At 54.7% G+C, this 13,584-nt stretch overlaps 3 protein-coding genes; 1 reads left to right on the top strand and 2 right to left on the bottom strand.

The window, feature by feature from the left end:
• The first annotated feature begins 487 nt into the window (after positions 1-487).
• On the top strand, positions 488-5,829 carry CHC_T00008788001 (WD40-repeat containing protein). XM_005717039.1 is given in 2 exon segments: positions 488-5,209; positions 5,210-5,829. The coding sequence occupies 1 exon segment, from the start codon at positions 488-490 to the stop codon at positions 5,207-5,209; it is 4,722 nt and encodes a 1,573-aa protein (XP_005717096.1). The 3' UTR covers positions 5,210-5,829.
• A 1,145-nt stretch (positions 5,830-6,974) lies between these two features.
• On the bottom strand, positions 6,975-8,972 carry CHC_T00005437001 (hypothetical protein). The gene has a single exon (XM_005717038.1). It carries the CDS (start codon positions 8,970-8,972, stop codon positions 6,975-6,977), a length of 1,998 nt encoding a protein of 665 aa, XP_005717095.1.
• Positions 8,973-9,660: 688 nt separating this feature from the next.
• On the bottom strand, positions 9,661-9,886 carry CHC_T00005436001 (hypothetical protein). XM_005717037.1 is given in 2 exon segments: positions 9,661-9,709; positions 9,710-9,886. The coding sequence occupies 1 exon segment, from the start codon at positions 9,884-9,886 to the stop codon at positions 9,710-9,712; it is 177 nt and encodes a 58-aa protein (XP_005717094.1). The 3' UTR covers positions 9,661-9,709.
• Positions 9,887-13,584: the final 3,698 nt, after the last annotated feature.

Here is a 13,584-nt window from a genome sequence, read left to right as displayed (position 1 = left end):
TATTTTTATATTGGTGGCCATGAAGGCCAGCTGTTACAGCACAGAGTAAACTTTCCCCCCCGCGTTCTGACAAATCCGCCACCATCAAGAGGCGAGCAACAAACAGCCCTTACACCCTGGTTGCTTCCTTCCACTCTGGAGTTCTACGAGCGTTCATTCACGAGGCTGTAATACACCCTGGGTGCTTCCTTCCACGCTCGAGTTCTACGAGCGTTCATTCACGAAACAGCAAGCGCAAGTACTTCGTCTCATCCTACTCATCCTACTCATCCACACAAACGTCCCCACTCATTCCGCTTTCGTTGACAACGCCGTAGACACGTTGACCGTTGACAAAGACAAGAGTGCCACGCGCTGAACGCGGCCATCAACCTTCGCATCCCTGTTTTCCGAGCGACCGGGGCCGTTTTCACGCAAAACACACTCCGCACCTCACCAACTTCTCTTTCTTTCTGTTCTGTCCTCGGAGTCTGGCTGTTTAGGAAGAATGCAGGAAAGCTTCCGGCAAGAGACGGGACCAAGCAGAAAACGGCGAAAGATACGGTCTCCCGATGTGTTCATAAGCCATGCTGGCCCGGACAAGCTACACATCGCACGTCTTCTTTCCCAGAAATTGGAAGATCAGGGTTTTAATTGCTTCCTCGACAAAACCTCGCTAAAGACCGGGGGCCACGGACCGGATACAATGAAGAAGGCTATGGAGTCTGCTATGGTCGGCGTTTTCATTCTTTCTCCCGAGTTTGCCGCTCGAAAATGGACTATGAGGGAGCTGCGCTGCTTCCTACGCCGACGGAGAGAAGCGATGGCGCGCGGGATGCTGCCACCGACATTGATTCCGGTATTTTACAGACTAAGTATTCGGGAATGTAGAGAGTTGGAGCCCGACCGGTACCGGGATAAGGAAGGAAAGAATATTTTTGAAGTGGAGAAATTTTTTAGCGAGGAACGACAACGCGAGGCGAGCACGGATATGGTGAAGAGGGAGCTAAAAGAGCTGGCAGATATCACTGGGATTGAGAATGACGTAAGGGCAACTAACCTGCCGGGAGATAAATTCGGCCATCTTGCAAGGGAACATCTTGTTGAACAAGTATTTCTGGAGGTGAAAAAGCTAGGTGAGGAGGATTCGAGCGATGTTGTGACAGAAGGCGTACATGGCCCACTCGAGGAAGAGGCGAAGAGGAGCGACGCCATTGGCGATGCTCGTCATCAAATGCGTACTACATCCGCGGAGAAGGACCCGAAGAAGGATGGCTTCAAGGCTTCGTTTCAAGTGCCAAAGAACCCGGACCATGTCATACTGAAGTTTGGACGCAGTGAAGATGCTGGCAACAGTACGGAACGTATGACGGCTCCGGAAGAACGATTGAGGCGGAGTGTTTTGCGTCCGGGAGACCGTCAAAATGTTGGTGCTGTTGGAGCGCGCCGTGGAGGGGTTGTGGGGACGAAGGGGATGGGAGGCATCGGAAAGTCTTGCGCCCTACGCGGTCTGGCCTTGAATGAAGAGGTTCGCAGCCGGTTTTGCGACGGTATATACTGGCTGGTGCTCGGTCAAGACGCGACAAAACGAGGAGTAATGGAACAGCTGGCCCGCATCACGAGAGAAAGCGGAGGGGAAACGCAAGCGAAGGCGGTGCGTGAAGAAAGCGTGCTAGAATCTGCGGTTTCGAGGGTCACAGAGTGGTTCAAAGGGAAGACAATTTTGTTACTTATCGACGATGTCTGGAGAGAAGGCATGGTCGGGAGAGAAGGCATAGCCGGGAGTAAAGTCATGTCAAGACTGAGAGAAATTGCGGATGTGGAGAACAGCAGCCGTACAGCGTTCACAGCGCGAGAGTGGGGCGTGGTGGAGGGAAGCGAAGAAATCCAATTTTCGACAAAAGAAGATGCTTCCTCTCTGGAAATCTTGCTGAAGTCTGCTGACCTACAACGTGAAGAGGTTGAGGACCTGGGGGATCAAACGGATAGGATACTGAGGTTTTGCGGTGGGCTTCCGCTTGCGCTGTCCGTGGTTGGCAGAGCGATTGCGAGACATCGTGAGATTGCGAAAGAACTTTGTCTGAAAAATGTGCTTGATGAGTACTTGGAGTGTCTGGAAGATACATCGTCAATACTATTGGACGAAAGAGCGGATGGGACGTACCTATACGAGAACCTGTCAATGGCGTTTGAAGTTTCGCTGTGCATGATGGATCGAAAGAAGACCAGAGGAGATGGGCAGTTGATGTCCTACGCCGAGATGTACGAGTCGCTGGTGGTCATTCGGCGCCAAGGATGGTTGCCGTTGAGTGTGCTCTGTTTGTTATGGAGACGGAAAGGAAAAGCTCAGGCATTGAAAGTGCTGCACGAATTCGTGGAGGCCAGTCTAGTGGAACGAAAGGATGGAGTGTTAAGTGGTCGCAACATCGCCGGAGTCAGTTTGCACGATTTGCAGCTCGATTACGTGCAACAGAGATGTGGGAATGGGGGAGAGAAGAGGTGGCATGAAAAGCTTGTGCAAGAATGGCAATGGAACGAGAGTGAGAACAGGCAAGAAGCGCCGCCGTGGGTTTGCGGGAGAGGGTGGAAGAAGGATATGGTGGAGGACGAGTATTTCCGACACAACTTGTGCCGCCATCTCAAGGGGGCGCAGCTGGGCGAGGATTTGTGGGATGTTTTGAGTGATGCCAGGTGGGTGGCAGAGAAGTTAACTCGGGCAGAGGGGCTAAATCTTCAAGAGGATTTCAAGATTTTGACGGACGTAGCCGGGGAAGACGGAGAACGGTGCGAAGCGGGAGGCAGGCTGTGGTCGTTGCAGAAGATTGCTAGACAGGCGAGGTTGAGTGCGTCCTTTGTTCGTCGAAGTTCGAGAGAGGTATGGTTTCAGCTGTACGATGGTCTGTTGAGATTCAGGAACGAGTCGGAAGTAATTGGAGAGTTCTTACGCAGGATAGAGGAAGTTGCGGAGAAGCCGTGGTTGAAGTCGCTTACACCTGGCTTGAACGTATCAGGCGCGGTGCAACACATATTTCCGGACCAGGGGAGGGTGGTGGGAATGTCGGGATGCGCAGCTAAGAACGAAGTGATCGCTTGGGGGGGAATGAGGAGGCATCTGTTTCGTCGGACATTCCGGGACGGGGAAATGGAAGAAAACGTGTCGTTTAAAGCGGGATGGGGGAGCAAGCTTTGGTCGGAGAACGGAAAGTATGCAGCGGTAGTACAGGAAGATGGAACAAGCTTGCAGGTGTGGGATATGCATACAGGAGCTACAGCAGAGCGAGTCGGACAGGAACTGGATGTAGGGCACCTGGATGTAGAGAGATACAGTCGCCCTTTTGACTTGACGGGGGATGGAAAGCGAGTAGCGTTTGGGAGAGAAGATGGTGTGGTTGTGTTGTGGGATGTTGAGAGAGGTGTGAAGATCAAGGAGGCAGCGAATATGCGGGGCCATGTTGTTAAGAAAGTATCGCTTTCACCGGGCGGGAAACGGTTGGCGTGCACGGGAGAATGCGGCTCAAACATGTCAATTTTGATACTGTGTGCAGAGACAGGGGAGATGGTTCGGGTGATTGGCTTGCCGAGTATTCGACTAGCCGACTTCGATTGGACCAAGTGGTTGATTTCGTGGTCGAACAATGGAAAGCGGGTCGCGTGCGTGTTCACGATGGTGGGACTTAGAAAAAGATCTGTTGAAGAAAAAGTATCTGCAAGATTGTGGATCTTTGACGGGGAGACTGGTAGGAGTATCGCGGAAAGCGCGCCTTTGGAAGACGTTCGCTGTCTTTCATGGTCGGAGGACGGGACGCGGTTGTGCTGTGGCGAGGTATATCGCAAGCAGAGTGGTGGCGAGCAGGGTGTGGTGTCGGTATGGGACGGACGCTCGGGGAAGAGAATATCGAAATTTGATGATTTTTTGGCAACGGCAATATCTCTGTCCGGGGATGGGAGATGGTTGGCTGCTTCCGGTGACGGCGGGGAGGTTTCTGTGAGGGACACAGAGACCGGGGCAGAAGTACGGCGGCACATGGCGACATACAGGGCGCGTGTTGTGGTCTTGGGCTGGCTAGAAGATGGAAAGCGGATGTTTTCTGCGGATACGAATTCCAATATTGTCATTTGGAGGTGGGATAATCTGGAGAGGGTGCAGGAGGAGGAAGAGGAAGTCGACAAGGTCAACAAGGAAGGGCAAGAATTCACGGCTGTTGCGTGGTCAAGCGATGACATATGTGCTACTGTGGTTGGAGACGGAGACGTAGTGATGTACGATGTGAAGACGGGGAAGAAGATGTGGGGGGATGCTGAGACACACGCAAGCCCTGTGCATTGTCTGGAGATGTCTAGAGATAGCAAGCGGGTGTTTACGGCAGCAGAAGATGGAACGTTTGCGATGTGGGACAGCAAGACGGGCGACAAGTTGTGGGAATGCGGGGAGGCCTGGGCCAAGGATGGTTACGGTGGTTACGCAAAAGCATGTTGGTCCAAAGCATGTTGGTCCAAAGCATGTTGGTCCAATGATGGGACGAGGGTGTTCGTGTCGTTTGGAAGGGGGATGGGGTTGTGGGACGGGAAGACTGGGAACAAGTTATGGGAGAGAATCACGGACACCTACATGTGGATCGGGTGCATGGCGTGGGCTGGAAACGACACGAAGATCGCGCTTGGCAGTTGGAGTAACGAGGGCAGGGTCGTGCTGTTAAGCGCCAGAACGGGAGAGGCGATCAGGGTGGCATGTGGGCATACAGATGGCGGGGTCGTGCTGCGGGGCGCCAAAACAGGAGAGACGATGGGCGATGCCCCCGAACGTGTCCCAGATTCGGTCGGCCTGAAATGGGCTGCGGACCGCGGTCTGCTTGAGTGGTATTCAGACGAATTTGCAGACGAAGTTCACATAGATTGGTTCAACTTTGTGAAGCGGCCCTGGAGAGAAGGTGAAGAAGGTGTGCGGGCTTCGTTCTCTGTTGAGCGGGCTCCGTTCTCTGTTCGGCGGGCTCCGTTCTCTGTTGGGGCTCTGTTCTCCCCTTATGATACTCTTTCTCGCTCTTTTGCTTCGGTGAAGTGGTCTCCAGATGACAAGTGGATCGCGTCAACTGGATATGTTGAAATTGAAATTGATGAAAATGGGAAACCAATCAGAGTCGGAGTTATGATCTGGAATTGGGAGACAGGTGTAACATATCGGTACCAGTGCCAGCTCAAGAGATCTCTTGGTGAATTGACGGGCGACGCGTAGCCTTTGGAATTGGAAGAGAGCTTGCGATATGGGATATTGAGACAGGGGTGATGTTAAAGTATAGCACAAACAGAAACAGGGTGATATTAAGGACAAACAGAAACAGTGAACCTCCAACGCATATTGCTTGGTTCCGGGACGGGTCGCGAATAGCGACGGTGGATGGAGGAACGTTACGAATCCTGTCCGTGACGAGTCAAAGCGCTGTCTGCGAAAAGCAATACGATGATGTTGGGTATCTCAAAGAGAGCGATCTGCGCCAGTTCATCGATACGAATGAGGGCAAACTCACGGCGGCGGATCTAGAGAGGAAACTGGAGAGGAAACTGAGGAGTCGGCAAAAACGAGATGGAGTGTTCTACAAGACAGGAGATGACGAAATCCGCCTAGCAACCGTTGCGAGACTTGGTCGTTGGTTCTGTTCTACTTCAGGTCGGCACATTGCGATCCAGGTAGAAGCAAAACTGTACTTTTACGAGCTCGTGCAGTAGTGTGATTGTGAGTGTGTGAATAACCACTGGGCAAAAGGGGATGTCCCGGCCAGGACAGGACAGGAGGGGTTGTACCCACGGTATATGTAGTAAGGGATGATGTGCCAGGAGAAATTTGTATGTATTCGATGTTGTTTCTAATTACCCGACGCCTCGATGCCCCTCTCCGCAAAAAAAGTAGTCGGTACATCTTTTCTATGTGTCGCGCGCAGTTGCGTCAGTGTGCGGGGAATAGTGTCGTCCGTAGAGACTGCGCGTAGCGAGACCAGCAAACAAAACTGGAGGCGGAACAGGCACATGCGATATCAGTCGTTGTAGTATGAAGTTCAAGATATGCACGGCGGATTTGCGGTGGTTTTCGCTTTGTCAGGTATTAGAAACTTCGTTTCCGCCAGGAAACGAAACCTTGACGACGGTGTTGACGACGGTGTTAGCGTTGAGGTTGACGGCGTGTGTAGCGTCGAAGACGGGCGGTGGTCGGGAGGCTGTGGCTTGTTGGTAGTGGTGGGGGGAGCATGATGGAGCATGAAGAGGTTGTGTGAAATGGAGGTGTTGGCTTGTTTGGCCACGGGCAACTGCTCGTGCACGGACACTCTCACATTAATGTGTATTAATGTGTAAGTGTGTTGAGTGTCCCTGTTCCAACCATCTAATCTCTTAAGAGATGGTTGGAAACAGGGAGGAAGAAGACAGGGGTACAGGATACCGCCGCGGCTATCCGATCAGCACTTGTTTGTGGTTACACCGTCAAGTAGACCGAGGCCAGGCACTCTTCCTTGTGCCTTCCTTGTGCTCGGTGGGATGGCCAGAGACGACATTGTTTCCTGCCGCGGCCATTCTTGCTCGCCGGACATTCTCACTCACCGGAGGTACGACAGTCAGAAACACGTTGCAACCTGAATGTGATATATACATGTATAGTGAAGTCCCTTCTGCAATACATTTCACATACCGTACGTGTACAAAAAATGGCGGGAGAACGAGAGAACGAGTGTGTGTTTTGTTCACCGTCGAGGGCTTGGATGACGTTCCCTTCAGTGAGGATGAGGGTGTCGTCGGCGGAGGCGATCGGGATAGAAAGGGGGGGAAACGAGAGGGCGGCGATGGGAACGGCGGTGCACCGGGAGGGGCGAGTCTAATGGCCATTTCTGAGTTGTGAGTTGCTGCATTTTTCTTTGCTCAAGACCTTGTTTCAATTAAAAAAGCGTTTATATAATTTAATACTGTAGCGCACAAGGGCCGACTCTCAGCACCCGGCGCCTACCGCTACGTGATCAACTTTCCGTGATCAACTTTCCGTGTTGCCAAACCAAAGGCATCAACCCCTCCTCGTCCTTCTCCGGCACCTTGACGCCGTCAATCTTCGTCAAAACAATGTGATGGTCCTGCACATCCTCGGTATGCTCAATCGTGCAACTTGCCGCCACCATGCACTCTTCCTCCACCCGTGTCCTATCCTCCTTCCCCAACGCAGCCCTCGTCACGTACCGCTCGGCAATGTCCTTCTGCCTTGTCGAAAGCGCGAACAGCCTCACGCCCGCCCCGACCCCGCCGAGCCCCGCGTAGAACGCGCTCGAGTGCCCCACATTGAAGCATATCATCCCGCGCGCCGCCGCAGGCACCGTGACGGACGTCGCCGTCATCGCCAGATCCTCCCCGTGCGCCGCGCTGGTTGACACCACCCACATCGCCGACGGCATCTGTCGCAGCAACGTTTTGGTTTGCTTGTCCAGTGGGTAGAACGGCAGCTTGGAGCGCGGTACGTCGAGTGCCACCGCGCGCTTGGCAAGGTACGTGTCTCGGTAAATCGCCTGCACGAATTCCGCCTCGCCTAGGCTCACCGCCGTTACCACCGCCTGTACCACGGTGCACCCGCCCACGACGGAGATGTTCTTCAGCGATAAGTCGGCCGTGACGCCTGTCTTGCGCTCGTCCAGCATCAGTGACGAGGATGATGATGATGACGACGTCGAAGGCCGCGGCGCGAGAAGCTCCACCCTTACCTGGTTGAGGGGGTCTTCCGCGACGAGCGACGCCCTTTTGAAAAACTCGTCATCCGTCACAAATAAGACCACCTGCTCCGGCTGCATGGAGCACCCGCGAAAGTTGTCCAGTTCAATCTCCGCCCCGTCAAACGTGCACCGGTAGTAGTTGGTCACCGTGTGGTGCCCAATGTCACCAACCGCTTGCTGCCGCTCTGCGGCGGAGAGGCCCTTCTCATCGCCGGAGCTCGTGGACGTGGAGTTGGGCTCGCTCCGCAGGGCGGGGCTGAAGATGTTTGCCGAGTAGAGGCTCTTAGCGGGTGCGTCGGGCCACGTGGCCTCGGCGCGGTCCATTGCGCAATACCCATACACGGTGTCCGGGTGGCTGTCGACGAGCTGCTGCAGAAAGGCCACGGCCTGCGGCAGGCGGTCAAACGTCATCGACGCAGTGGCGACAGCATCGGCGATGGCGCACGTCGACGCGGCGACGCACACCGACGCGACCGACATCTGGTTGGCCTTCATGACAGATAGCGTGTCTGCGCGTGCGATATGGTGGAAGCCGTAGCGCTGCACGGCAAAGTAGTCGCCCGACGTGGCGATGGCGGCGCCGTCAAGCTTGCCGGCGTTTGCGCGGTCGAACGCAAAGTCTGCGAAGAAGGCGACGTCGTCGTCGCGCAGCAGCTCGTCCATGGTTCCGTCCTTCCAGTGCCCGAATACGCGCTTCAGCGACGGCGGGGCCATGACGGCCGAGCGCCACGGCCTGCCGTCTGGGTGGTGGCCCTGCGCGCGGATATCGCCGGCCCAGTCCACGTAGCAGTTCAGGTGTCCAGCGTTGACGAGGGCGGCGACGAGCAAGTCAATCACGAATCCCTTGGCAATGCCGTCGACATCCACGATGGTGTTTGCGTTGCCACGCGTGACGGTGTCTGCGGTGCGTGAGATTCGCTTGCGCCAGCCGATGGCGTGCTTGTACCGAGCCGTCTCCGCCGGCAGCGGCGGGCGTGCGTTGTCGGCGATGCAGTTCTCGTACGCGCGTGAGATGACGCCAGTGGTGGGGTCGAAGCGGCCGCCTGTGAGGTCGAAGGCGCGGTCGACGACGTCGAACAGGGCGGCGAGGTGCGGCGAGAGCGGGCGTGGCTTGGCGGGCTTCTGCGAGTTGACGGCCGTGAGCTCGCTGGCCGGGTTCCACGCGTTGAGATAGGTGTGGGCGTGGGCGAAGACGTCGTCCGCGAGGCGCTGCACGGCGGGCGCGTCCGCGACGGTCGGGACGAGGACGACGTACGGCATGGTCATGGCGACGCCGACCACGCGCGTCAGCGGCTCCGGCGGCGGCAGCGGCGGCGGCGAGGACGACGCGCGCGGCACGCGCGAGACTTTGGACAGCGCGGACGTGGCTGGGCGCGACAGCGTCAGGCCATCGCTGTTGAGCAGGCCGTGGAAGGCGACGGCGGCCATCGAGCCGGCGACCAGGCTGGCGGAGGAGGCGGTCTCGTGCGTTGCGACCGGGGCGGGGCGCGGCGGCGCGGGCTTCGCGGGCGCGGGCGCGCGCGCGGAGGTCTCGGAGCGCGGCTTGGAGGGAGTGCAGCCCATTGTGGATGATGGGGAGCGGAGGATTGAGGCTGGGCGCGGATGTCGGAAGGTTGGGGCATGTCGTATGAAGGTGCAGGGGATAGCGGGAGATGCGGAGGACGGAGACGCACGACCGCGCACGAAAGGCGCAAGAAGATGTCGCCAATATGATTGTGATAACCACTGAGCAAAAGGGGAGGTGCCGCTGACCAACGACATGAGGGAGGAATGACTGTCCGGGCCGTTGAGAGAGTCATTAGGTCTCCCAACGCAAATGAAGGGGGTTTGCGCAGAACAGAACAGTGACAATTGCAGGACGACTCGGTCCTTTTGAAGGTGAGCTAAAATATGCTGTAGTGGACTCCAACAGCCGACTCAACGTCCTATACAGCAATGCATAAAAATCGAGAGCAAAAATGATAATTTTACGATAGTACAGTATCTTTCTGCTGTCCCTACATACTTTCGCTTGGCTGTCTCCCAAACAGCTCCCTCACCCCCTCTGCACGAAATTGGCGTTGCACGAAGTCCGCCCGTCTCTGACGATAGCGCTTCTGTATCCTTCGGCGTCGTTCGAGTTGAGAATTCCCAATGTGATACCACCTGCTTGTAAGCTGATGGTATAACTGCATGTCGTCATCCCGCAGCGGCTTCCAGCGTATGTGGAAGTTCGTCAGCACTAGACATAGACGAAATATGGGGTCATAATTAATCTCGGACCAGTTACATTTCGATCCTAACACATTCCAAAGCCCGCATAAACGTCCGAAATAGTTCTCTACCAAAATGCGGTCACTAGATATAAACTTGTTTGTCAAAACATCCGCGGGAGACAAACACGAGCCTTGTGGTTTGCGCTTGGGATGAATAATTCTACAAAACTCCCCAGCGCCTTGATAGCCTTTATCAGCTAGCACTGCCAACTGCTTCAGGTACCTCTCTGCAAGCGGGCCGTTGTCCGCAATGTCCATTTCATCACTCCTTTTGCGCTGGGTGCCGCGGTGAAACCATTGAATTTCCTGGAAAATGACGAGATCGGAAACGGACCCAGGCTCGTGCATGCTCACACCGACAGCGAAACCATTTGGGGTAACTGAGACTTCAACCTTGTATCCATACAACTTGTGTTTACCACTTTAATACCGCTTTCTCTCCTCGGCACTGCCCGACGGCCTGAAGGCAGGCTGGAACGTCACATCCGTGGCGTACCTTGCCATGGGATAATTTTTAAACACATGCCCATTTGTCTGCAGTTCCTTCATGGTCCATCTCTTCGTCTGGTTTGAGACGTAGTGCTCATATAAAGGTTCGGATAAGAGCTGTATAAACCGAAGCACCATTCGCTCAAACGCGGACGTTTTCTGCCCAAACACCCTCGCCAAAAAATCCCACGTACCCCCGTGCTTAAGAACCGCCAATACCATGAATAGCACGTCTTTAGGCTTCTGCGCGCATTTGCGCCCACGACCGACGTTGTAGTTTGCAAGGACCAACGCCTCAAACCCAGCCCAAATGCCGATGAATTGGGCCGGGTTGAAGTTGGTCATCTCCACAATGGCCTTTGCACCCCCCTCATCGTAGAAACCGTCAAATATTGGCGCATCAGTCCCATTATCCTCATCACTGTCCTCTGGACGCTCGTCCTCTAACGCCTCGAGCTCATTAGGGCGATCAATTGACGCATTGGCGAAGAGTTGCAGGGCTTGTGCTGCATCGTGAGATGAGAAGCAGGCCATAGTGCACTGTGCGATAATGATAGGAAATGGCAGGCGAGAGGGGCACGCGGCGGAGGAAGCGGGGGTGGGGCAAGAGGGGTAAAAGTGGCAGAGCAGATGGAAAGAAACTAGTGCAGAGTGGGACAGAGACGATGGAGGACAGGGAGATAGGATGGAAAGGTGTGGAAGTGGGCGTGGAGTTGTGTAGGTATAAAAGTGGCGTGTGTGGGATTGGAGTGGCAAGGTGGGGAAGGGGGCTTGACACTGTAGGTGTAGAAGGCGGAGCGGAAGGGGGCGGGATGAGGGCGGGAAGAACCAGTTCTGAATTTTTGAAAGGCGTTGACCTCTGTCATTACGATGTGGCCCGGTCTTTTATCAAATGAACTGGGCGTTACAGGTTGAGATGCTGCTCTTTCAAATTCAATCGAAGTCCAGCAATTGACCACGTATTGGCGATTCGCAGGTTTCTTGTCGAAACGGTCGACCATATTTACAGTTAGTGTGTGATTTATTTATTAATGTGTGATACGTCAAAAATAGTTGTCTTCTCAGTAGTTATTTGGCTCTTTGGGCTGTCCGAGAGAATTTGCGTGAATGGTCTATTCCTTCCATATCAAGGAATCACCACAATGATCGGCCTAACCGCTGACACATCGCACACGTGGACACCGGGCGTTTGTACTTGCGGGGAGGGCAACTACTTGTAGTGATTTGTATTTAGTAGCGGATGACAACAGGCACATGTGGACACGGGGTTTTTAATTGCAGTGGGAGCCAATTACTATGGGTGCTTTGTACTTGGTGACCGAAAACCCTTTTCGCCCCCGCGGCTGCTTTGCATTCTTCATCTCTCTCTTGCTGCCCGCAGCTCCTCCCTCCCACTCACCTCGCCATGTCCACTGCGTGGCAGAGCAAGGCCCGATCGGACGGAGAAGCCTGCTACTGGGAAGCCATTTTGCTTCTTTTCTGTCAAAGACGGAGAAGACCAGGTTGGACGACGAAGGCAGATCAGTGGCAGTCTGAAGTCGATCAGCGACTTCCTTGTTCACTTGTTCCGGTCCGACCCTTGGCGCCTGCAGGTAGGTTCTTTGGAGTCCGACTCCCGACGCCTGCAGCCCCTGCAGGTAGTTGAGGTCCGACTTCTGACGCCTGGATACCGTCCGGGTCAGAATACGATTTCTGCGTGCTACCCTTCTCTGCGTTCTCAGACAAAGAAGCTTTCTGGTCCTTACGAGACTTCCTTAGAGAGGCTATACAGTAAACTGCGCAACAGCCTTTAACCTCAGACTGGTCTCTTGCGGGAACGTAGCACGAAACCGTTTTAAAGCTTCACTACCACTGGCAAGACCCAATCCAAACAACGCGACTTAAGGACAGTTCGCCACTTGCTACCGAGCCAACAGCAATCAGCAGAAAAACAGTGAGGAAAAAGAGCGTTTTTGCGCCTAGCTCGCCATCCTTCCCGTCCACCTCAGGCCCTGGCCACTCCACCCACTCTTTCGAGCGACGTTGTTATCCGCCTCAAAGAGACTAGTGGGGGATCGACGAGTCGAGCAAGAGATCTTGGTACACAGGCAACGCACCCGAGAAGTGTAATAACTCGGTGCTAGAGCACGTTCAGATACCTGGCACTCCAGTCCACATGTATTGAACAGAGACAAATTGTACCTGGCACTCTAGCCCACAGGTACTTCAACAGACAACTAGTACCTTGCAATCCAGCCCACAGGTACGTAAAGACAGACAGGAACTTAATCGGGTTTTAATCGATTGCGTAATGTGCCAAAAACCCCGTCTCACAGCTGTTACACTGTGAAGCTGACTAGATAGCTTGATAGGTGCTCGTCGGGAGCACCCCTTTAAAATGAAACTCGGATTGGACACCGACTCGCCGATGTCTGAAGGTACCCCCGATGGGCGTGGGGGACAGCCTGTCCGAGGTGAACACTAGATCGGCTAGTTCGTTCTGAGGAAATACTTCTCGTTGATAATCGTTGATGTTCGGTTGGTAATGGGTGAGGTTAGTCCTCCAAGCCCACCACAAGTTGACCTTTTATAGAGTTCAAAAATCTAAGCTGGTACAGGAAACCGTGGCTTAGTAGCTCGGGTGAAAACCTATACAGCTCAGCAGAAATACACAACTACCAATAAAACTGCGTGTTAGGCAGAGAGTACCCTAAAACTACAGCAAGGACAACGTATAGTGTGTGCGCTGGCGTATTACACTTGTAACCCGTGTGTACGTTGACAGCGAGGTCCAGCGCAGCACAGCAAGGTTACTTGCATATCCCAGCCGGGTCTTGATGCTTTCAGATTACACTACTGTTGCGCGTCGGATATCAGGTTTCTACGCCACACGTGGCAGCTGCGTGGACATGCGCCTAGATCCCAGGATCGAATCACCCAAACTGTGCGCGCACTTTTTGGCTGCCCGCCGCTGACCGACAGTGGCGGGCGGGAAAGCCGTCCGGCGGGTGTAGGCGAGACCGGGACCGTTGGAGAGAGCGAGGCGGCGGGGAGAGACGGCTAGAAGTAGGAGCGCCGCGCGCATGGGCGCTGTGGTCGCAGGCTGCAGGAGAACGTTCGGAACACGCGGGTGCGGTCGGACGCAGGAG

Source organism: Chondrus crispus, genomic scaffold (assembly GCF_000350225.1).
Source record: "Chondrus crispus Stackhouse genomic scaffold, scaffold_293, whole genome shotgun sequence".
Taxonomy (NCBI): domain Eukaryota; phylum Rhodophyta; class Florideophyceae; order Gigartinales; family Gigartinaceae; genus Chondrus; species Chondrus crispus.
Note: the sequence above shows the minus strand (reverse complement) of the source record. Positions and strands in the feature narration are given on the sequence as shown.